The sequence below is a fragment of the Puntigrus tetrazona genome, chromosome 20, assembly GCF_018831695.1.
Source record: "Puntigrus tetrazona isolate hp1 chromosome 20, ASM1883169v1, whole genome shotgun sequence".
In the NCBI taxonomy this organism is placed as follows: Eukaryota; Metazoa; Chordata; class Actinopteri; order Cypriniformes; family Cyprinidae; genus Puntigrus; species Puntigrus tetrazona.
The window spans coordinates 20,076,787-20,102,857 of record NC_056718.1 but is presented as its reverse complement, the minus strand read 5'-3'; the positions used below and the strand labels follow the sequence as shown (position 1 = coordinate 20,102,857).

Below are 26,071 nucleotides of genomic sequence, written 5' to 3'. Positions count from 1 at the left end.
TGCCTACAGGTAAAATTACGCGTTCTGACCACTGATCTATATATAATGACTAGCAATCTAACTTAAGACGCGTAGAAACCTACATATATACTACATAAATAAGCATACTTTAACTAACCCCGACTCCCAAACCTTTTGACTTTGCTTGCTCCGGCTTATTTAGTGGGTCTGACCCCCATAAATCATTCATTGTGGCAGTTTTTTTTTTTTAACTGTCTTTTTATACAAGCAATTCAACAAAAAGAGCCACCGGGGTAATGATCCGTCGAGTTATATAATAACTAGAAATTAAAATCAAAACCACCCACAAGTCTACTAGTTTCATTGATGCTTATTTTCATATATTAAAATATTGCAATGACGCCTCATAGTTTACAAAACGTTGACAAAAATCTGGATCGACATAAAAAGGAATACTCCACATTATTACATCACGAGAAGTGAAAATTATACCAGGCCACAAGTGTGTCCCCTTGCACCCCCAACACGTTATGGTCTCCACAAGGTGGCGTTGTTTGACAGGTGACTATTAATTATCATAAACCAGCTGATCATTATACATAAAAATAAACTACACTAGACTACACTGTGTGATTCACAAACAGGCATGCACCCTTCGGAAAACTTAGAAATGTTCTCGCACCTAACAGTTCAACAATTATTTATAAAACACAAGCTTTTTTATTTCAGCTGAATATTCATTTTAAATATCCTCATGCAAATATCCATAAGAACACTGACAATCATTATGAAGAAGCATTCGTTTTTATTTAGTGTTTAAATATCAAAATATCCAACTTATATGTACTAGTGGAGTACAGTTACTTACAGATTATGTTCAAATGAAGATATTTCAAAGGCTTTCTGTATATTTAAACACACACATTAAATGACCTTCAGACACTGACCTTACGATACTTGAGCTATAAAAAAAAAAAAAAAAAAGGTCAGCAAATGACGACCAAGTAGTGAACGTTGCCTTAGGAAATGAGAATGAAAAAGGCTGTATAAATGTTTAAGTAGAACAGCTGGGAGGTGAATGCGAGAAAGCGAAAAACAGGATGACGACAGATAGAGAAATAGATATTGTGCACCTTCCCCGGTCTTAGTGGAAGGAATATCCAGCTGAAGGGAGACCTCCACACCACTGTGTGATAAATTTCAGCACATCTTGACATTCTGGACTGTGAGTGGTCTAAAGGGTGAAACAAAAACAAGCAATCATGATCAAAGCACCGCAGGCGACCCCAGGCAGGATGGATGGGACAAACTGTGAAGTAATGCGAAAATTGCAAATGCACCCACAAGGAGAGAAAAAAAAAGACGATGATGAAATACATCGAAAGAGAGCATTTACATTAACTTCAACAAAACACGCGCTAATAAATTCAGTCCTGAGTGTTAACTTTTTGATCAAGAGAACAAATTAATTATAAATCAAACGACTTCGGTGTGATTGAAAACTAATTGTGAAAGCTCAGAGGTAACAATGACTAACATGTACCTTTGTAGCCATCAAGAATTTATTCCAGTCATCTTTATTTGCTGCCATCCCTGGTCTTTTGAACTCAATTTTATTGCGCAGGACGGGGTAACCTGTGTTCCAAATAAAAAAAAGACAAATAAAGATACTTTTGTGTTTTATAATTACACATCTAAAGGAACAGGTCACCCCAAAAAGAAAATTCTGTCACCGTTTACCTTCAAGACGTTCAAACCTCTAAGGTTACTCAAAAGGAGACATTTTGAGGAATGTTTTTACAATAGAAGTTAACGGGGGGGGGGCTGCTATCATTGCATAAAAATAAATAAAAAAACCTCACAATATCATCTTAAAGTCGTACAGTTGTGGAAAGGCAAGAGGCTGGGTAAATGACAGAATTTTCATTTCTGGGTGAACTGTCTCTTTAAAAGAGTAATTTAAAGAAAACATCGCTTTCCACCGGATAGTCCTTTGTGCAGATTGCCTCACCTGTGATGACGCAGGGTAGGGAGCGGATACCGGTGCCGGCAGCCACTAGGGAGGCTTCATAAGTGCCTCTCTCATCGTTCGGCAGCACCTGCTCCACCCGCTGGTCCATGGACACAGTCAGAACCCACTCCCTAATCTCCTCCCTCTTCTCCACCTGAAACACAGCCAATGGGAAGTTTACACAAAGGATATTAAAGACACATGGATAAATGCACCAGTGCAGTGGAGGAGGCTTACAGTGACATGTAACTTTGAAGGTACTGGGACTTCAAATGGGATATCCGTATCCTGGAAGTCTGAGTGATCTAACGCGTCCAGTGTGCCCTCGTCAATGCCCTGAAAATATAGAACAACTGCTGAAATAAGGTCATTTAAAGAATGTTTTTAGAAACAGCAGAAATAAAAATGGCAAGAATAGCATTTGAAGGAGCAGTCAAAAGCAGTGCATCAATTTATAAATGTCAATTTTGTCCATTCAGTTTTTACTCAGCAATAAGCACTGTTGTTATAAATATTGACTTGGGTGTTTAAAGTTCGCTTAAGTTTATTTTAGATCATTAGACATGACATGAGGTCTTGGAAGTCTGTCTGAAACCAGTTTCCTTAAACAATATTTTTTTGGTGCAGTCACTACAAGAAAAACAGTAAAACTGTGAAGATCATTACAATTTAAAACAAATATTTTCTATTTTAAAATGCCAGTTTGTGCAGTCATTACTCTTCATTGTCACATGATCTTTCTGATATGATCTGCCGCCCACGAAAACATTTCTTGTTATCATCAATGGAAACAGTTGTGCTGCTTAATATTTTGTAACAAAGTTAAAAATAACACCATTTATTCAAAATAGGATATTGTCTTACTTTTTTATCAATATAATCCATCTTCATTAAATAACCCCAAACTTTGACTCTGTACAGCCAATGGCAGCTCTCTCTTCAAGCAATTTGTAATATTTAAGGTTAAGATACACATCACAATCAAAAGTCTTTACTTACATCAGCCAAATCCAAAAAGCGGTTGAGGAAGATAAAAGCCATGTTCTCCCATTCCACAGCCTGCATGAGAAATCTGCATCAGTGACAGAGAACTGAAGAAACTCAAATAAAAAAAATATAAAAAATAAAGAAATAATGTAAAGAAAAAAAAAAAAAAAAAAACTCCTGAAAGAGGACACGTCGCCACTTCGTCTTCACAATGCAAGGCAACTCAAACTGCTTTGCGTATCAAATTATTCACACTTGCTGTGAGCTCTTACTGGAGCAAACAGAGGAGAATTAAGCCAATTTCCCAGGGCTCTTAGCTGCCATCCTGTTCTCTGTCTCACATGAATGGTTGAAGCAGCTATGACTATGAGTGTGTGTGTGTGTGTGTTTGGAGCTGGGCTCACTGTGAGTTCACCTTGGCTGCCAGGCCGGCCTCATAAAAGGCCTTGTCAGCTGGAATGAGCTCGGTGTGCCTCAGGAGAGATGGACAACTTGGCCGCCACAGAGCCCTGTAGACAAGTAAATACACATCCAAAATAACATGAAGGTGAAGTATGGGATGTTTTTTCGGATGTTAAAATACACTCTCCTATCTCAGCTTATTATATCAAGTCAACATTGGCTTAACCTATGGCATGACATTGGGGCTGGACTAACTGATCTGTCAAATAGAGGAAGGAGATCATTTTGGAAACTTTTTTCAATTGTGTTTAGTGGCATGGAAATTACACATTAAGTCAATATGACAAAGCATTGACAACACTCTTAACTTTAGAAATAAAAATAAATATTTCAGTAGGATATTCTTTATTCTAAGATTATAAAAACAAATATTTTTCTCTAGAACAACAAGAATTGGTGATTATGGGCAATAAAACCAGAGATACCTGCAGTAAACGCTGTCTGTAATTTCACAATATTGTTCAGAAGTTGGGGGTCATTAAGATTTTTTAAAAGCATTTGACCAAAATAGATTAAAAATAGTAACACTGTGAAATAATACTACAATTTAAAGTAAACAATTTTCTATTATGTTAAAGTGTATTTTTTCCTGTGATGTAGAAGTGAAATTTTCAGCATCAGCAATAGTGTTTTTAATGTCACGTGATCCTTCAGAAATCATTCTAATATGCTTAATAGTTTTATGTGGAAGAAAAATATTTTGTAGCATAATAAATATATTCAAAAAGAATTACTGACTCTAAACTTCTAAAAATGTTGTAAAGGATAAATATAAATAATAATAATGCTATCAAAATAAATCATGTTTGTAAGCTACATGCCACTGCAAGCCTTCACCACAAACACTGCACTGGTGTTAGTATATTTATTTTTCTAAAAGTATAAGTAAAAATATTACAGACCCCAAACTTGTGAATGGTACAGAAGGTTATATTAAATATATTTATGTCATATCAAAATGCATACGAAAAACACAAAGATCTGCTGTGAAGTATATACAGACCAGCTGGTCAATGCCTTTGGCTGCAGAGCGAGTGGCGTAATAGTGAGCAACCAGCAGCATCTGCTCAAACTCTTCATGGGCTGGAGAATTAGCTTCTGAAGACTTGGTCAGGTTTTCACACTGCACACAACAGAGATACAGTAAGATTCACTATTTCCCACTTGACTATAAAATCAATACCGGCTAAATAATTTCCCAGCAGTAGCCCAGAGCTCACCAGCAGTAGAAGGACGTCCCTTAGATCGGCCCACATCCGATAAGCTTCTGCACAATCCTGGTCCCTTAAGCTCACTAGCTCCAGGAACATCCTCTTGTAGATGTTGAAGTTCTGCAAGAAGGAAGAGAAGATGTTTCTGATGAAATCCAAAAGCCCTTATGCTAGAAGGAGATGTATCATTTTGCTTTCTTTTGAAAAATAAAGTTTGATTCATTATACAGACATGACTGGATATACCTGTGAATAAGCTGGAACGCCATGCTGGGTGTAAAGGTTGAGTACTTTGTCTGCTTCGCCCTCTTTGATCAGGTGAGTGGCGTATAGAGCGATGTACTTGTGCAGGACCTTAAAATTCTGTTGGAGAAGGGAAAGGCAGATACTCAGTAAAAGCGTTGCCATGTTTCCACACTGACATGTCTGGGGGTGTGAGGGGGCAGATGAATTGGCACCTGTTTCGAGGCCGTGTCGATGCATTTCTCCCACTGTCCTCTCTCAGCATACATGTCAAGGGCAGCCACCACATCTACTCCAACCAACTGATTAAAATGATAGGAAAACTATTAGAACAAACTGAAATGTAAAACAATGAATTCATTTACAATTAATAATAACATTATGAATATTAATAACTAAATTATTAATCAGTTTGACAGCACTAATCATTTTAATATAAAAATTATAAAAACAACTTTATTTTATTATTATTATTATTAATGCAACTGTTCAGATTAAAGGATCCTTAATAATACATTTTATACTTTAGGAATAGTTACGCAAAAATTAAAATTATGGCATATTTTACTCATACCAAAGCCATCCTAGGTGTATATACTATATTTATATTTTATATTATTATTATATTATCATCAATATATTTTATAATGATAAATGAATAAAGAAAAATTATACTGACAAATTTTAATTGAAAAATACCAAATTAGAATAAAGAATTATAATTAAAAATCTAATAATATTATCAAAACAAACCATGATAACTGAATTCATTAATTCATTGACAATTCATGATAACATGAATATATATATAAAAACAAGATTGTTCGTAATACTACTAGTAATAATAATAATAATAATAATAATAATAATAGGAAGAAGTATATTGTATACTTAAAAGGTAAAAAATAAAAGGAAAACTATTAGAACAAATTAGGATTTAAAACCACTTGTAATTAAATTGATTCAAATTAAATACATTTTAATTAAAAACGTATAACCGATTCAGTAATTAACATTTACATTATTAATAGTTATTAATACTTACTTAAACAATAACAATGCCTGTAATTATTATTAACAATAAGGCTTTAAAGCAGCTTCTAATTGCCTACTGCTTTAATGCACAGCCAGAAAGATGAAAAAGAAAACACACATTTCTTCTCATTCACTCACGATATAGCACATTCTTGACTGCCTACATTTTATTATGCAAGTGTACATTAAACCAGTTTCCCCGTTAACATTGTGTCTTCCTTTTGAATAAAAAGCCCTGACCTGCATCATTCTGTGATTGTAACCAAACTGCCAGAGAAGCATTGCAATGAGAGGCAAGCGCTCACATCAATTTGGTGACTCATATCTGTTATTCTAAATTGAATCAAGCCAATCGTCTCCATTTTTCTCTCCTTCCAACAATAACTGAAAACAATGAAGTACCAGAGCGGAGGAGCTGCAGTCTGCGGTATTTTGTTATGCTCATTTAATGCATTCTTTAACCTCAACCTCCACTGCTAGGAAATAGATTTAGTTTGTTTGAACTTAAACAGGATACTGACAGCTATAGCAGTTTTGACATTTTGAGCCATGATGCTGCTCATGTGGGCGACAAGAGTTCGATTAACAACCCTGTTCCCTTTCGCTCTCCCAAGGTGGTCTACAATACCTGGAGAAAGCTATCTGCTAGAATTCTCATTTATCTCAATGGCAACTATCCTGAGTTGTGATGTCAGAAGCAGCAGGAGAGGAAAAGTCAATATCATGCTTTCAGGAGTCCTCCAAAATAAAATCAGCCATTGTCCTAACAATACTACATTATAATGATATATCTGTTATTTAGATTTATATGCTGCTTGCAATACGCTTAAAATGTAAGTTATTAAAATATAATTGTGGCTATATTTCACATTCATTTTTAGTTAAAAAAAACATTAAATAAATAAAATATTAATACATTTAAAATACCATTAATAATAAGAAGAAGAAGAAGATGATGAATGGATATTGAAAAACTATTAGGACAAATTAGGATATAAAATTATTAAAACCACTAATATTTGTATTAAAATTAATTACATTTATGAATAATTTACTAATAAACATTACAATTGTTAATAATAATAAATAATTATGTTTATTATAACCATGGCTGAAATTTGTATTAGTATTATTAGTAGCTTCTCATGGCCTATTGCTTTAACGTACAAACATTAAACATATATATATATATATATAATATGTTTATATTTAGATTTATATGCTGCTAAGAATATGCTAATATATATAATTAATATGAATAAATTGTGATTCATAACATTTTTGGCTCTATTAATTTTGTTAATTGTTAATTATATTCAAAAATAATAACAAATCTAAATATAAACAATAAATAAAAAGTCCAGTCTATTATAAATAGAAATGTAATAATTTTTCTTTTATATCTACATTTGATGATAAGATTATGATGTAGTTCCAGCATCTACCAGCAGGCTAACTGGCCAAGACTAAGCAGCCAAACCTTGACCGATCAATTGAAGTCCTCTCTAATGACTATCTCTAATAATGAAAGTGGAAAATAGACAAATTAATTTGATATGGTGAACTTACAGAGTCAACTTTGCCTTGATTTTTCAGGTGCTCTTTATAGCGTTTATCCACATATTCCTCTAGCCTGTAAAGAGAAGAAATGTCATAAAAAGCTCAATAACGGCAAACTCTTATAGAGAGTGACGTCACAGTAGTTGCAATAAGATATAAATATATATTCTGCTTAAGAATACACCTTATGCAGAACCAAAAAGCATTTAGACTGGATTCCAAAACCAATTTTTCCGGCCAGAAATAAAAGACAGTCAGAGATAAACTGCGAAGGCCATCTGCACCACTGAGTGATTTTTCTGACAGCGAGAGAGTGATTTCACTGCCTCCCTCTCACATTGTTGGCTGTAGCGTTGTTAGGGGCGACCAGTCTGCTAAGGGCGCACCTTGGATCGAGCTCCTTGGCCACTCTTTTAGCTTTGTTCCATTCTTCTCCCTCAATGAATGCGTCTATGGCGTTCTTAATGAGGTCCAGGTTGAGGTAGAGCTCAGCAGCCTGAAAAAAAAAAAAAAAAAAACATTTTGTATTTCAATAGGTCCATGGCTCGAGGACGCAGAAGAATAGATGAAGTCTGTGAGCTTTTTGTGCAGTCACATTGCTTTTGTGTCATATACTAAATATACACTCACACACAAGCTCACTGAAAGCACCATTTCCTCTCAGTGTGCCACTCTTAAAACACAATACTTAGAAAGAATAAAAAGCTAGAATTTTGGAAGGATTTCTGTTCAAAATTTATATTTGTTTTTTTCCTCCTTACAGATTCAATGTCAAATAGTTTTATATACTTAATGTGATTCTTTACCTGAAAAACTAAATAAAAGAAATATACCTCATTGTACTTCCTGAGCTGAATCAGACGTGGCCCGACGACCTGACTGATGTCCACAGCCTTGTCATGAGATAAAAATTTAATGGCCAATTCTGCTGCCTGAAGGACATGAAAAGATGAGAAAACTGTGCTTTAGGAACATATAAACATTTTCATGTTCAGATATGTCATGTCAACAGAGTAGCTCTCTAACTGTAGTTAATCTAGGTTCAAAGATCACTGTCTTCTTCTTCACTGTTAATTTATTAAATAATTATTTTAATAGAAATGATGAGTCTAATATAATGCTAAAAGCATTCCATCTCGGCCCAACTGAGCAAAAACTGATTTTTGCAAGACCTTCAACAAAATAATAAACTTAAACATTTAATTGGGAAAGAAAGAAAATATCAATTAGTAAAACTTTAAAAAGCAATGTCCAGTCTTAAATTCACAGGGAAAAGTAAAGATGTGAACCTCGTATTTGTTAAATAACCAAAACTTCAATATTATGCAAATAAATACATCTCAACATATAATTTAAAACATAATGTAATAGTTTTTGTCTAGTTTTATGTATTGTTGTTGGCTCAAGACAAACCTTTTGGTTCTAAAATAAATTAATGTTTTAAAAAAATTTATAATAAACTAATATATCTTAAGGTGCAGTTATATTAGCAAAAAAAGAAAATTGTCTACTGTCACTAGTGTGGAGACACATGAAACACAGCTCACACAAAATACTGATCAAAAGGTGAATTTTTAAGACCAACTAAACCTAATGCAATCATGCAAAATTCCCAGTGGATTTCTACGGAAATTGTTTGGATTTTACACATGAAAATTCACTGAAACATTCCTAAAATAATACCAGATTAAAACATATGAAAATGAATTTACTGGACAAGTGTTCTTTATGTTAGAGAACATGGTGGCTGCAGCCAGGTGTGCCCGAGTGTGAACTTTACCTTCATCCAACACTTCATCAACAAGTCAATGTTAGTCGAATCCTTCACTTTCAGATAGCAGTCGACGGCTCTGGCATATTCACCTGTCTGTTCCCACTCCTGAGCCTGCTCAACCATACCTTCTACACCCCTGTAAACACACACATATACATTTATTTCTCATGGACTTTGAAGACATGAAGAAAAACAGAGAAAATTCAATTGTTTCATTAGTGTTGGCGAGATCACTTTACTGTAAGAGTTTTGAATAAAGGCTTGAAACCCCTATTTATTAAAGGTCTTCAGACTTTCCTTCTTCAAGTCTTGGGATGACCTGGTGGTTAATGACTGTGAAAGCTACATGAAAACCCTTCAGCTTGAAAAAATCTAGTACCATGTACCATTGGAGTGCTTTAATGTTTAGCAATGATGGCTTTAAAACTGCAGAAAGTGAAATGAATTTCAAAGCTGTGAAGGCAAGCACTTAACCACTTTCTGCTTTGTACAACTAGTAGGTAAGGTTTAGCGCAACGGACAGGCAAAACAAAGCAACATGGCTGAACCCTGTTTGAAAAAAATCAGCATAGGCTGTTAAGGTATGTTTTTGCAGCATACTTAGATAGTCATCAGCTGGTTATATGCTGTTTTGTTCCAACAGACATCCTATACCTCTGCCTTCGGAAAGAAAAACACCTTTGGGATCATAAAGTGACCAGTAGAGTCAATTATAAACACAACATGGCAAGAAAGTTCAAACTCTTGATTGAAAATAGGTTAATGATACAAGAAGCCTATATTACTGCTGAGTGGGCCTTGAACTGACTATGCAAAATGCTTCTCTTTTTCTTCCCAGGGAAGACAGCAAAGAAGCCTTTGATGTTTTCCCACAAGTCATTAAAAATAGGAAAATTATCAGTGGAGACGGATTTGCTGCGTGTCTGCGCGTTAATGAGCTGCTCATTATGGATTTAATTTAGGATAAAAAGCTGCCATGTTCTAATAAAGGAGGGAAGCCAAGCAACGAAAAGAGGATTCGAATGTAGTTCAGAGCTTCTAGTTTTTCTGCACAACTGCAGAGCCCTAGTTTCTGAAGAACAATAAACAAGGGAAGATTTTCTGATACAGCAAATGAGATACATATGAAAGTAAGACGGGAAAAAAAGGAAAGAGAAAGGAGTTATTTTACCAGTTGCCCTCGCTTTCATATTCCTTTTGAAGGACGCTAAGCTTGCTGGGCAAATAGTCTTTACAGATCCGCATTGCATCAGTCCACATCCCAGCATCCTGGATAAGAGAAATATGGTTCTTCAAAGCCTGCATAACTTAATATTCATATTTAGCTAAAGAGAAGAAATCTTACATTTGTTCGTGCAAAGCTTTTAATATGCAAACAAATAATTGTAAAAAATATAATTGCGATCAGTTTTACAGTCTTTTGTAATTTATGAATTTAATTTGTGATGGCTCGATTCCTGTCAAAAGGAATTAAAGTTGGAATTATTTTTATTTAATTTTTCTATTAATTAACAATTAAACTTAATAATTCAGTTCCATTATGCAAAATTAAAAATGAATCATGAAAATAATTATCTTTATCTAAATAATTAATGTTTTTTCTAAAGAAAGGTCATGCACAATTGAGAAAAACATTTAAAAATTCATGGATAATTTTAACAGTCAGATAAAATATCATTAAAATGAATTATAAAACATATTTTGTGTTTGACCTCAATCGCATGGATTTGGAACAACATGACACCCTCAAATGACGCACATTTTTGCGTGAACAATCTATTAAAAGTTTGACAACATGAAACTTCTACAAGTAGCTACCCTGATTCCGCTTTAATGTTCAGACAGTTTAGATCTCTGTGTGCTTCATGGTGAAGATGACTAGAGTATGATTGTTGTTAAAGGCACCAACAACATTTCACTACTGTAAAGAAGATTTCTGTCTATGTACATACTGTGCTTTAAGAACTCTTACTTTGTAGTATTTAATTGCTAACTCTGGCCTTTGGGCTCTGAGAAGGAAGGCCTCAGCTTTTTGGAATTCCTTCTGGTCAAAACAGAACTTGGCTTGGCTCACTAGAATATCTGCCACACTTTCCGGATCATGAGCCTCTGCCACTCTCTGGGCATTACTCCAGTCCTTGTTATGGACGTGCCTACAATAGAAACAGACACAGTCACTCATATTATAGATATTATTTATTAGAAATGCTATGATAAAATGTATATACAATGACCATACAGTCAGTCGAATTAATGTATCTTATATTAATTACTAAACTGTTTTTATTAAGCATGAGATTCAGTCATTTTTGTGATTATAATTGCTTAAAAGAAAGTATTTTTAGACCACTAACAATACGATTTCTTGGAGTCATCAGATCAACTTTGACTTACTGCCATGGTAGCAGCAAAGCACCAGTTTACCACTCCTCCATGAGATCTACAAATCAAACACTCTAAATCCCAATGCCACCTGCTTCCAGCTACTTATTGCTTGTAATGTGATAAAGAGCATAAAATCGCTAATCTATGCTCACAAAAAGTACTGAAGCGATGCAATCCCCCCTATAGAGTGGTCTGTATGTACTGAGGAAGGAAATAATGACATGAAAGCTCACTCACATCAGCACAGCTTCCTTGGGTTTCCCAGCTTTGATGAACTCAGTCTCAGCCTCATTGAATTTACCCTTAAAAGTTAAAAATTACAATTTAGCTGTGCACCATTAATAATGAAAATAAACTCTTTTTTTTGTAGGCAGGTTGGTTGATTTTTTACCCACTTGCTACAACGGCTGGTAATTCACATATTATACCAGCATTTTTATATTTATAAACTATATTGATAAATATATTAAATTATTATAATTGTTATTTCTACTTACATTTATTATATTAATTAAAATAAGCCTGTGATCTGCATTATGAAGACCAAATCAGACATAAAAATGTGCAAAGACCCCAGCATAATTTGCATTCACAGCCCTGACCTTGAAAGTGTACAATTTTAGTTGTCTTTCACATTCACATTTGGCTGGAGCCATAGGCATTAACAGTGTAGAAAAGAGGAATCATGTCTCCCCATACCTGGTCCTCGAGGAACATGGCATTTTTTAGATGAATATCAGGAATCTTCTGTTTCATGGCGAGTCGGGCCAACTCAAAGGCAAAGTCAAATGCACTAAAAAAGATAAAGAGCGTTTCAAAGCCAATTTTACTATGCTTTGGTAACTGTTATCTGTATGCGCCAATTATAGCTGGAAATGTTATAAAAGTGTTTGGACCTTTAAGTCCTGAAAGGGACTTACTAGTTATCAGCAGCAAAGTCAATGGCGTTTTCCAGAAAACCAAATTTGTTGAGCAGCTTAACTGCTGCCTCTCCTCCAAGATTTTTTGCCCACAGATAGGCCACTTGCTTATGGGCACTGGCTCCTCCATGGGTCTTTGCTATCTGTTGCAAAGACATAGAGATGAACTTTATATGTTAAAAGCTCTTTTCTTTCTATGTATATATATATATATATATATATATATATATAAATAACTCTAGTATCATATGAGACCATGTAGTGTGCACACACACCCGATAAGCTTCCTCCCACATATCATTGACTCTGTACATGTTAACAGCAGTTTTCCAGTCCTGACCCTCTAGGTAATGATACTCAGCTTCCTGAAACCTGGATTCAGCCTCCAGCTCCTGTGATAAACACAGCACACAGCACTCAGAACAAGTGAAGGATCTATTGAGCGGTAACAAGACAAAACTGCACCAAAAGAGATTTGGGTCAAATGTGTTTTGTAGCTAAATGTGAATAGCAAGAATAAAAGAACGGCACAAATGTCCTCTTGAACCTTAGCCAGGTGAATGTGCGTTTCCTGCAGCAGGTCTTTGTGATGAACAGCGACTAAACGGATCATGTCGTCATACATTTTGTTCTTCTTGTACATGGTGATGGCCAAGTCCGGTTCATCTACTGTGGTAAAAAGCCTAAATACAGGAAGGTAAATTTCAAATATGCTGATATTGCCTTAAAGAAACTATGTTTTTGTCAATGTGCGCACATGACAATGTGCGTTTTTACCTTTCAGCTTCTTTGTATTTCCCCTCTTTCTCTAACTCTTGTGCTCTGCTGATGTAGAGGGCAGACACATCCTCTTGTGACATGCACTTCACAGCAAGCTGTGTAGGAGACGGACAGATAGATAACAAGAGAGGGGAACAAAATGATACATAATTCAAATGTAAATTGGTGATGATTAGTAATAATTAAAATGTAAATTGTTCATGATTTGAATGAAGAAAAAAAACAATTGCAGTATTCTCAGCTTCCATCCATCCAATTTATAATTACTACTACACACTGATTTGTTAGCATGTTGCTATGCAATTGCTTGAGTGTTCTTGGTGGTTGCTAGGCGGTTGCTTTTTGGCCGAAGTCAAAAGAGGCCACTGCAAGTTTGATAAAAGTCTCAGTTATCTCTTTCCATTAAAATCTATAGGACATAATGCATTTTATTATAAACAAAAAAATGCTACTAAAATATACAGCTATTATTAATGAAAATATATTGGCACTAGTGACACTGACCTTATGAGCTTTCTCCCATCGCCCAGCCTGAGTGTACATATCAATAGCATCTTTGGTATGATCACCCTTCACAAACAGACGTTCTGCCACCTGTATTCAGAGAAACACAATTAGTCAACACAGATTCAAACCAGATCATATTTTTAGAAACATGAGACCACTTGTTAATATTTGACAGCTGGAATGTGTTTGTGTGTATTTTTTTTTTTTTACCTCAAACTCCTGCACAGAAGCATAGTGCTGAGCTATTTTCAGGTAATATTTGGCAGCAGTCTTGTCCTCCTGTAGCTCCAGTATGTGCAATGCTTTCTTCCACTGGCGTGCTGCAATTGCTGCCTCTATGGCCTTGGTGGAACGTCTTTAACAGGGAGGAAATAACACTCTTAAAAACTCTACAATCTTATGGCTTCACATTGCCATAGAAGAACCATTTTTGTCTAAATTGTTCCATAAAGAACCTTGTTTGTGGCTATTCTTTTTAAGAGTGTAGTCAAATAAGGACAAACAAAATGGAAGGAAATAGGTAACAACACAATAATAACCAAAATAGTCACAGCAAAATGATACAGTCATCTTTGTAAAACCTTCTAAGGTGACATGGAACAAATTAAGAGAAGGAACAATTTGAGATTCTATAATAAATAAAAATAAAAATAAAACACTGTTTTAATGCCTTTGAAAGAAGTCTCTTACCTATTCTACATGTTAAAAATAAAGTAAAATATAAAAGCATGTTGTTAAAAATGACAATTTCAGCTATTTCATAGACTGATTTTTATTTAATATATTTTAAAGACATTATTTCAGTCTTCACTGTCACATGATACGATAAAGAAACATTAATGTTGTTTCCGAGAATTTAAGAAAATATTTTGGAACCTTGTGAATGCATCCTCATAAATATAAGCATTAATTAAAATAATATATATAAATAAACATATGGTTGTGTAAATGCACCATTTAAATGAAACTAAAGAAAACTGAGATCGAAAAATATATTTTTTTTCCCCTGAACTAGAGTTGTGTTACTCTAGAAACTCACCCTGCTTCTATGTAATGGTTGATGGCAGCGTCCATTTGTTTCTGCTGCACTAGATAGTCACCCCACACTTCCTCCAGCTTTACAACTTCTGCAGGAAATGCTGCATGAGCAAGATCCACCGCTGTGGAAGCACAATGCAATCAGCAGAGGTCAATGAAGACAATGAATCTAAAGCTCTGATGCTTTGCTTTACAACCACTTACTTATTGTTCAAATTGAAATGTAACACCCTATTCTGATTGTTCTTACCAGCCAGGCTCACCTTTCTTAAAAGCATTTCCCTTGCGGTAGCACTCCAAGGCCTTCTGATTATTTCTTGTCCTTTCAAACAGGTTGCCTGCCTGTTGAGTTTAATAATACTTAGAACTATGAATAATTAGAAGTAAAACAATATCCCTTCAAATCTATGAAACAATACCGTGTCAGTGTGAGTAGTCGTGCTACTCATTCGAAAATGATGAATGCGAGAACTTAACGGTTGTTGCAGGTCAAACTCACCCGCTCATAAAACTCTCCTTTAATGAGAGCAGTAGTGATGCGGCTGATGATTTCATGGCTTGATAAAAGCTCGTCTCTGCTCATGGCCAGCCAAGCAGCTTTGGCAGGAAGTCCTGCTTTTAGGTAGAGGTTTACAGCACCAGTGAAGTCTCCTTCATTCTCCTTCACCTCACCAGCTTTCTCATTCTGATTGGTCTCCATTAGGTAAGAATAGTAACTGCGTCTCAAATTGTCCAACTCTGGGTGGCCCTTCAAGGGATTTACACATATTTAATATTAGACTTTGCAGTATCATAGACTGCTGCTAAATGCAGATAATATAAAATGCAACTAACCATATAATTGTGCATAGTTAAGATAGCAACATAAAAAGGCTTATCGACTTTAATAAGGGATGAGAAAATATTGTGGAAATATGGAACAAGTTAATTGAAAATATGACAGGGACGATAAAATCACGGTTTCCGCTGTCTAACATGCGTTAATTATTGACTGCTGATATTGTGAAACCATCAGAATTTAGGCATTCAGAATCCAAACACTCAATGATTTTGTATATGGTTTCAGTTCATGGTAATATTGAAATGGTAGCAAAGTAATACATTTCAATGATTGAATGACATTTTTTACTTGTGTACAATAAACATTATTCTGGTTCCATGTTGGATGAATACTTAATGTTTCTGAGTGAAACTTGCTGGGAACTTGTTGAGTTTTATGCTAAATAAAAGAATATGTGGACTAGAAGTTATGAATATTTATGATATTCTATGTAAAAACAGATATTACCTTTGCCTCTGCCACTGCAATGCATTCATCCCACATGTGAAGCTCCTGGTACATTTCCATCACTTCATCCACCGCATTCTGCAAAGTTACAGACATATTACTCGCAGCTATCAAGATACAACCATCTAATGGCTACTGCTCCCACGTACTAACTGTCCAGTGCCATTTCATACTACTTGCAGGTATCAGAAACTATTCTTTACCTGTTCCAAGTAATACATCTCTGCAAGCTTAAAATTTTTATCCAGCATGGCCAGGCGTGCTTTCACCTGGTAGTGATCTGTACCATCGCCACCCTACAGAAAAAAATATAACATTGTAATGCAAAAACACATAAGCACAAGCACTACGACAAAAAAAATACATTCAAACGAACAGACATAATATTAGAGATGCTACGGGTTGAGGACCTGTCTGTCCTTCAAAAAATTTGTATGCGCTACATACATATTCTTTTGAGACTGCATCTGCAATTTTGTTGGTCTCATTTAGGAATCGGGCTTTGGACACATCTCCAAGCGCTGCGAAACACCTGCGGTAAAACCCAAGAACAGATGAGAAGAGAACCAGTAAATAACGCCCAAAAACAAACATCATATGCATTTCAACCCCCAATAACTCATGGCATTTAGGTTGGACAGCACTGATTAGCCCATGTTTGAAAGTGACTTAAAGCAAAAGAGTATTCAATCTATTCTTTCATTTGCATTTTCCTTCAAGGTCAGAACACTTTTTATCTGTTTGCTTCATGCAGACAAGCCTATATATAACATACCAATCCTGCATTATTAAAGAGCCTCTAATTTAAATTCCCACTTCAAGCCCTCTTAAAAACGCTTATACAGTAAAAAGGAAAACACTAAACATGCTCACTGCCTCCTAAAGCGACTGGATGCCTTTTTAAGAGAACCATTGGTGCTTAGTGCTTTTATCCTCCCGCACAAGCTCAGGTGAAGGGTTTTTTCTCTATTGCAACAGATTACACATTTTTCCTTTACGGCAGAATATTATCCGAGACACATTTCAGCATTTAAAATGTAACACACAGAATAACTGTCCAGAATAGGAGCTTTCTTAAAGAATCTTTTGACTAATGCTTTTACCATGCATAAACACTTGCTAGATGCAAAATAGTGATTCTTTCCGTAAATGAAAAATTACTGTTTGAAGTTTCCTATAGAACAACTTTGAATATATCAAGGAAGATTCATCATACATTTTCATTTTTATTCTCTGAGGTCAATTTATAATGCTGTTGCTTATATTTCTCTGATACATTCCCTGCAGATCCATTGATCTGCAAGTAGTATAATGTTAAATTTAGCCAAATCTCTTCTAAAGAAAGAAACTTGTCCTCATCTTTGGCGCTTAAGGGTGAACTAGTTCTTTAGATTCCTAAGCAAATAGCATTTTCACCAGTGAAGTGAGTCAAATATGTTTAATATGGTTTTAACTGCCCCGATAAGAGCACAAATTAAATTTTGGCACACTGATGGCATTTACATATGGGTGGTCATGTGTCAGTATATCAATTCAAAGTCCTTATAGATAGAAACATTGTTACAGACTAGTTTGAATTCTTATTGGTATTTTAAGATATTTTAAGTACAGTGTGCCTACAGTACATGCTTTCATTTCAAATGATCAAGGAATATTACATATTCATGATATGACCCCTTTAAGAATGTATCGTTTATGTGCTGATTCATTGTGTTTGTATGTAATTGTTTAGTTCTTCTGTAGTGCTAATTAGATGCATATTAAAAGCAAATAAAAAATAAAAGGTGCAAAAATAAATGCAGCGTTGCTATTAATAGAATGAAAGAATAGTTAAGAAAGACAGTAAGATTATTGTATTTATGTAATCATGTGAAAGGTGTTTTTTCTCCATTGTCATTACAAGGGCTGTAATTAATATGTTTATTCACACACATTTGCAAGTGACTGTGCCGTCTTCGGCTAGGTAGGTGTTGGTAAAAATATAAAACAAAATATTCCTGCATGGGTTATGCTAAGGTGGCACAACAAACAATCTAATTAAGTTTCATTTATTTGTATTTAACACTTAAAATCATAATCACCTGCACTGCAAAATTGTGATGCGCACTCCTCTGCTCCTTTAACAAATTTAATATCATGTACGAGATTTGTCACCTATAAATACAAGTAACCAAGTACAGTACTATGTCAGTTCTGCAACTTTAAATCTGTCTTGCTTCTATCTAAGGACGACGACCCTTTATAAAGTTGAGCAGAGGAAGTTAAATAAAAAAAAATATTCTGAGATCATCTGTAAAGGAATTCAAAGAAACAGGATTTTTGAATTCTGTCATACTGGTTTCTAGTTGTCAAGGTTAGATACACGATCTGGACAGCTATGCTGAAGTCATCGCAGCAGTAGCTGAGTCATAGAGGTGGGTGGACTGTCTTGCTTGTCTAACCTCTCAGCGATGTGGAGCTGTTGTGCCTCTAGGGAGAGTTTACTCAGAGTCTTCCACATGGCCTCTGTCTCTGCCGACATCTCCAGGGTCTCTAGGAATGCTGTAGCTCTGCACATACACATACGCACAAGTCCAACTATGAATAAGGAAACGTACATAATTTAAAGGGACGGGCCATCCAAAAATAAGAATTCTGTCATCATTGACTCATGACGTTTCAAACCTGTCCGACTTTCTTTGTTTGGCGGAACGTAAAAGAACACATTGGTTTTTTTAAACTGTTGTGGGTGACAGAATTGAAATTTTAGGGGAACTATCCTTTTAAGAAACTTCAAGATGTTTACATTTATTCTCTTAAAAAAAATTGTCCACTTTAGGCATTCTACTAACAGTAAGTAACTTTGCAACTAGAAAGTGTAATCCATGTTTATTTTATGTCTGTTTTTTTTTTACCTGTAATAGTCACCATCATCAATGGCTGTGCCAAATTCAATCAACCCCTCATCCAGAGTGTAGGAGACAGAGTTAACCCCTTCAGTCACAATGACTTCAGTTTTTCCATTGGATCTCTCCAGATCTACAATATCACCCTGTCGCAACACAAGTCACATGATTAAACTCGGGCTGCATTTACACTGCAAGTCTTAATCAACATACATCCGATCTTGTGACCCATATCCAATTTTTTGGCCCATCTGTTTAAATCACTTTAGACTTTATCCAATACCCATGTTTACATTAATTCCCAAAATGATTGTCAGTAATGGCTTTACTATGCGCATGGTAGATCCTCGGGTTCTGAATAACCATGCTAATAAAATTATTTATATAACTCACGCTGAGGGGCCGTTATTATTTCCCAGCACGGACAACAGCTCTCATGGATGTTTTGCAGCATGAAATCTTACGAATTTCATTGTTTCATTTATCTACAGTTCATGGTATAATTCTTTAGAAAAGTAGCACTATAGGATTGTATGAATTTAAATGAATTAACATGAGAGAGAGTGAGTAGCCTATAGTAAAACTTATCAGTATTGGTAAGAAATATAAGGTAATCGCAAAGGTACTGTGTTTATAAAAATGACTGGGCAGGTATTGAAAATGCTGTGCAGTTTGTTACATATAAAGTTCCCGCCTCAATAAAATTAGCCTGTATTAATGCTGTCTTTATGGGCAAGCATGTCGCCTTGCATCAGGAGTTTTGCAGGGAATCGGATATGTGTGTTTAGACGTAGGCTGGATGTCCAGATTTCAGATATGTATCAGATTACAATCCACATTTAGAAGTGGCCCAGATCGGAATGCGAAAAAAATCTGATCTTGTGAAATTTTTCGTGTTTACAACGAATTTGTGTTTACAAAATTCAGATTTGTGTCAGATGTGAGCAAAAAAAAAAAAAAAAATCTGATTTTTTGTGTCAGTGTAAACACAGCCTCACAGTCGACTAAAACAAGTAACTAAATTAAGTAGACAAAAATTACTTAAAACATTACTTCAGTGAAATTGTATCTTATTCAGCTGCTATCCATTATATCACTTTATAAGTATTAGTTTTTCTGTTGATCATAGCTGCAATAATTATATTAAATGTTACACTACAATTCAGAAGTTCAGGTCAGTAAGCTATAAATGCTGTTCTTTTGAATTTTCTGCTCATCAAAGAATCCTAAATAAATGTCACAGTAAACTAAAAATATTATTAGTTACATGAATATTCTGAGCAATACAGTTTTAAATATTGACAGTTATTTTAATTTTAACTGGTAACTAGCAACTTCGGCTCACCTTGAGGGGAAACATTGTGACCCTCTCTGGGCTGTCGATGGTGTACCAAACACACAGGTTTCCTCTGTTCTGGGCTACAACTACATCACTACCCGGCACCCACTGAACATACGGACAAAAACTCAGCATGGTGCTCTTCATGCTGCTCTCGATGTCATACAGGTGGAGCTAAATGGGGAGAAAAGGCTGAAGTGACAAATCATTCATTCTGATTTTATTATTGATAATAGAGTTAAAACAACAACACCGGCCCTTACCCTGAGTTTCTTGTCCCTAAAAAGCAGTTTACGCCCGTTTCATTCAGCTCCAGCCAGTCAATCTTGGAGTCATGGCTTATAGTGCCCAGATTATACCCACCCACCAGGTCCACTGAGAAAAACAGGAAGAGAAAAGGATTATGGGAGATGAATGCAACAAATCCCAGATGCAGATTCTTTTCTTTATTTCCAAGGTCAGCAATAAAGCATTATAATTAAAACTTTTTAAACAGTAAGAGGCTTTTACACAATGCCTTTAAAGAAGAGATAAAAATAATATAATATTTAAATATAATAAACAGAATGATAAAAATTTGAAGATGGCTGCCACGAACGTCATCGTACACACACTCGTACACACACTCGTACACAAAGACATGCAGCAAAAACGGAGGCACTGTCTTTCATACAGACCCCGAACATCCGTGCCCTAACAAAAAACAAATCAATGAGTCTTTCATGAATCACGTTCTGTGGCGCTTCCCTGCATTTCTGCCCCTTTGTTCACAAATAACCATTCTGATGGGAAGCATCACTTATGGAGGAGGTGGGTGAGAGGGGGAGGAGGAAAACACTTTCCAATTTGCACTTTCTGAACAGGTTTTAAGCACATGGATCAGTGAGGGGGAAAAGCACTCTGCTGTCTGTCAGAGGAAAATAAATTGGATGAAAGTTGTTTCTCATTTTCACCACCTGAAGAAGAAACAAGGCAAGCAGGACAGAGGGAGCATGCCAGGACTTAATTAGCACAGGAAGTGGTCAGCACCGTGGCAGATGGCTGACGGTGGCTGGTGAAAGAGAGGGCCGTGACGACAACACAGCAGGGCCAGTGTCTAATTGAAAGGTAACGTCCGAACCGAGTCAACGTCGACACACCTTCCTACTGTCCCTCTTTCCAAATAATGGGTCTTATGAAGAAGGCCATTTAGAGCGGAAAAAAGATGATTATTTAAATCAACGCCACTGATGACGCGGTTTCATTAAGCTTTTCATGACAACCTTTATGAGTTAAGGTGACCATAATTTAGTGCATTTTTGCATTCGCTCAAAAGCAAAATGGCCAAATGAATGTTCTTGATGAGCAAAACTTAGACATAAGAGTGGAAAGACGTGATTAATTAAAACAAACTCACCGACAGCAATAGTTTTAATGTCAATCAGGTAAGCCAACTTTTTGTTGTCCTCCACTCCCCTCTGCCTTCGCTCATTCAGACGCACACTGCAAACACAAACACACAAACCGAGGAATGAACACTTCCTGTGGGTGCTGAGGGACCTGTCAGTGCTCCATCAAGAGGAACCAAGCACTGCATTCTGACAGCACCTGACAGGCTTTATACATGAATGCTGATTTGTGATGACTAGGTCTTCTCACTAAGAGTCACAAGAGGACAACTGACAAATTGAAGGTAAATTATGCCATCTAGTGGTTAGTATCAGACATGACTTTTCTGGGTAAAGTAACTTTTTTTTTTTTTTTTTTTACAAGGTAACGTAACCCTACAAAAGAAATTGTGTATTAGAACAAAAAATGTTAGAACAACAAAAATATATATAAACGGGCCTTTATTGTATTGTATTGTATCTATAAATAATTACTATATTTAAATAACATTTATTCGATATAATTAACATTATTTTGAGAATATTTACATGTATATATTTATATAATTAATGTACAAATACATAATTTTGTTAAATATATACATGAATGTGTATTTATATATACATAATAAATATACAGTACACACACACACACATATATATATATATATATATATATATATATATATATATATATATATATATATATATATATATATATATATATATATATATATATATATATATATATGGCATTACCTTTATAATTGGGAAAGTCATTACAAAGGTAAAAAAAACCTTTTTATGGAGAATTAATAAACTTTTTTTAATAGAGAAACAATAAATGAATAAAAATAAATGCAGTAGCAAAGTAATATATTTTGAATTTACTTTCCTTTGGTTTTTTTTTTAATGCTTTCCAAAGTATTTTCAAAATGGCAGACCTGATGAGGTGCGGGTTCATAAACTCTGTCCGAACAGATCCCAGGACTTCATTGCTCCCGTACTCCACCAGCGCCAGCTCTCCAGCATTGAAAATCATGCACACCTACCCAGAAATACAGTCATTTACAATTAGACGGCAATGACTTTAATTATACCAGCTAGAGCTGCATGATTCATTAAACCCAGTCGTTCTCCCTTTGCACCATTCTCATAAACGACCGAGGCATCTTAATAACAAAGAATAATAATAACAAAAACGCTGTACCGTTTCATTTTCAAAGAAAAACTTTTCATTTCCCCCGGACCCCTGCCACGCCACCTGTAATGGGAGAGCGATGTTGTTTACTAAAGTACAACACGGTCATCAACTTTTGCTTTCCACTACATTACACAGAAAGAAGCAGAGGCAGAGAGACGCCGAAGCCAAGGCCCTTCACCATTATCCTGTTTGTCACACTGAACTTTCTTCCAACTCCCATAAGAGCACTTTGGAAACTCAATTAAACATGGATTAACACAGTGAACCATGACAGCCCTTGAACTTTTAATTAGACATTTTAAACCTTGGTCCACCCAATGGAAGCACTGACTCTGTTGCAATATGTAAAAACTTGTCCAGAAACAGTTTAAATACAAACTTTGAATGATGGAAAAAAATACATATATCTAACAAAACTATATATAAGAAATAAAGCAATTGTGAGTAACATCCAAACTAAACATCCTACCTCACTTAATTTGTTGGATACCAGGTCTCCCAGCAGCAGTGTGTCAGAGGTGTGAGCCACGAGATATCGATCCTTCCCCATGACTTTCACCTCATCTATCTCATAACCATACTGGGATTTCAGCACCACTGCAGCCGCTGGACAAATTCTTCACAATCACCTGGGAGGGTTTAAGAAACAAAGTTTTAGAACGTCCAGTTTGTAGCATGTAAACAAGATTCAAAACAAAAGCCACTACTGAAATGAATGGAAATATTGCTCACTTGACTTAGTCCCACATATGTCATCTCAAACTTGTTCTTGTAAATACTCCTCCGAAGACAGCAGTCAAACAGCTCGACTCCTCCACACAGTGTGCCCTGCAATTTAGAGACGTAATTAGACAGCATCTGCAGTTGTACCAAGTGGCAAAGCCAAACCTCAACATAACTGAACCACATTTTCTTCGCTTTTTGTCGTCCCACTTATATCTTACCAAATATATGTAAATGCAGGATTCAGGATATTTTCAGTATTAGAGCTTCTCTATAATGTGAGCACATGAACAGAATAATGATGTTCTGAAATCTTTATATAATTGGCCATGCAGACTGACCACAGAAAGCCGAGAGCCGTCTTTCTTCCAGGACAGAGCTGTGATGGTGTACAAGTTCGGAATCTCTTTGGGAGAAGCTTCATCCCAGATGCCTTTTCGGGGGCTCCAGTTGAAAACACGCAACCTAAAGAAAACAGAGATACATGAAGACATCGGCAAAACATTTTTGTTTTCTGTTTAATGTGTTTAAACAGCTTTTTCACCTGTCATAGCTTCCCACCACTATAGACTGGCCACTGGGGCTGGATGCTGCCACTGTGAATTCCTTTTCGGAGCGATCTCGGCTGTAGTCAAATGTCTGAAGCAAGTGGCCCTCCCTTCCATAGGCCACAATCTTCTTATCGCATCCAGCCACAATTATGCTGTTGGTGCCCCATGCCAAAGCGTACGGTGGGCATGCATGAGTCAACAATTTGCCCTATAAATAATCAGAACAAATATATAGTAATAATATAGTAATATATAATAATATATAATAATATAGATAATAAACAGTAATTTACGCACAAGCAAATGTAATATTATATTATGCATGTTATAAATACATTACCTGAGATTCTCCAGATCCTTCATCATCGAAGAAGTACCGAACAATCGTTCCATCTGCATGACCCGAGAGGATTCCCTTTCCTGAGACACTGGCAAAATGTACCAAAGGAGTGTTATAACACAAAAGTTGTTACACTAAAATTACTAAAACTGAAATAAAATAAATTATAACTATATGTAAATACAGTATGCATATATATATATATATATATATATATATATATATATATATATATATATATATATATATATATATATACATATACATATATATATACATATATATATATATATATATATATATATATATACAGACGTGACAAAATTGTTGGTACCCTTTGGTCAATGAAAGAAAAAGTCACAATGGTCACAGAAATAACTGTTATCTGACAAAAGTAATAATAAATAAAAATTCTATAAATGTTAACCAATGAAAGTCAGACATTGTTTTTTCAACCATGCTTCAACAGAATTATTTAAAAAAATAAACTCACGAAACAGGCATGGACAAAAATGATGGTACCCCTAGAAAACACTGAAAATAATGTGACCAAAGGGACATGTTAATTCAAGGTGTGTCCACTAATTAGCATCACAGGTGTCTACAACCTTGTAATCAGCCATTGGGCCTATATATATGGCTCCAGGTAATCACTGTGTTGTTTGGTGATATGGTGTGTACCACACTCGACATGGACCAGAGGAAGCAAAGGAAAGAGTTGTCTCAAGAGATCAGAAAGAAAATTATAGACAAGCATGTTAAAGGTAAAGGCTATAAGACCATCTCCAAGCAACTAGATGTTCCTGTGACTACAGTTGCACATATTATTCAGAAGTTTAAGATCCATGGGACTGTAGCCAACCTCCCTGGACGTGGCCGCAGGAGGAAAATTGATGACAAATCTAAGAGACGGATAATCCGAATGGTAACAAAAGAGCCTAGAAAGACTTCTAAAGAGATTCAAGGTGAACTTCATGCTCAAGGAACATCAGTGTCAGATCGCACCATCCGTCGTTGTTTGAGCCAAAGTGGACTACATGGGAGACGACCAAGGAGGACACCATTGTTGAAAACGAATCATAAAAAGCAAGACTGGAATATGCCAAACTACATGTTGACAAGCCACAAAGCTTCTGGGAGAATGTCCTGTGGACAGATGAGACAAAAATCGAAGTTTTTGCCAAGGCACATCAGCTGTATGTTCACAGACGAAAAAATGAAGCATATCAAGAAAAGAACACTGTCCCTACTGTGAAACATGGAGGAGGCTCTGTTATGTTCTGGGGCTGCTTTGCTGCGTCTGGCACAGGGTGTCTTGAATCTGTGCAGGGTACAATGAAATCTCAAGACTATCAAGGAATTCTAGAGAGAAATGTACTAGCCAGTGTCAGAAAGCTTGGTCTCAGTCGCAGGTCATGGGTCTTGCAACAGGACAATGACCCAAAACACACCGCTAAAAACACCCAAGAATGGCTAAGAGGAAAAAAAATTGGACTATTG

The 26,071-nt window shown here is 35.7% G+C and overlaps 1 protein-coding gene across 1 annotated transcript in view; it reads right to left on the bottom strand.

Moving 5' to 3' along the window:
• Positions 1-319: 319 nt before the first annotated feature.
• The window catches only part of ift172 (intraflagellar transport 172), a 30,565-nt gene continuing 4,813 nt past the window's right edge, over positions 320-26,071 (bottom strand). The window contains 45 exon segments of the mRNA XM_043220487.1: positions 320-1,195; positions 1,505-1,596; positions 1,973-2,126; positions 2,210-2,308; positions 2,972-3,031; positions 3,375-3,444; positions 3,446-3,468; positions 4,425-4,544; positions 4,642-4,752; positions 4,879-4,995; positions 5,091-5,177; positions 7,480-7,543; positions 7,857-7,966; positions 8,304-8,402; positions 9,251-9,380; positions 10,416-10,513; positions 11,217-11,397; positions 11,867-11,931; positions 12,329-12,422; positions 12,550-12,692; positions 12,825-12,941; positions 13,097-13,232; positions 13,327-13,424; positions 13,834-13,923; positions 14,047-14,191; positions 14,876-14,996; positions 15,138-15,216; positions 15,374-15,622; positions 16,163-16,240; positions 16,366-16,458; positions 16,610-16,694; positions 18,604-18,711; positions 19,057-19,193; positions 20,393-20,560; positions 20,650-20,687; positions 20,690-20,761; positions 21,783-21,868; positions 22,698-22,801; positions 22,964-23,017; positions 23,427-23,559; positions 23,561-23,586; positions 23,690-23,785; positions 24,022-24,145; positions 24,225-24,439; positions 24,572-24,682. Of these exon segments, the coding sequence (XP_043076422.1) occupies positions 1,106-1,195; positions 1,505-1,596; positions 1,973-2,126; positions 2,210-2,308; positions 2,972-3,031; positions 3,375-3,444; positions 3,446-3,468; positions 4,425-4,544; positions 4,642-4,752; positions 4,879-4,995; positions 5,091-5,177; positions 7,480-7,543; positions 7,857-7,966; positions 8,304-8,402; positions 9,251-9,380; positions 10,416-10,513; positions 11,217-11,397; positions 11,867-11,931; positions 12,329-12,422; positions 12,550-12,692; positions 12,825-12,941; positions 13,097-13,232; positions 13,327-13,424; positions 13,834-13,923; positions 14,047-14,191; positions 14,876-14,996; positions 15,138-15,216; positions 15,374-15,622; positions 16,163-16,240; positions 16,366-16,458; positions 16,610-16,694; positions 18,604-18,711; positions 19,057-19,193; positions 20,393-20,560; positions 20,650-20,687; positions 20,690-20,761; positions 21,783-21,868; positions 22,698-22,801; positions 22,964-23,017; positions 23,427-23,559; positions 23,561-23,586; positions 23,690-23,785; positions 24,022-24,145; positions 24,225-24,439; positions 24,572-24,682 (4,770 nt within the window). The 3' untranslated portion in view covers positions 320-1,105.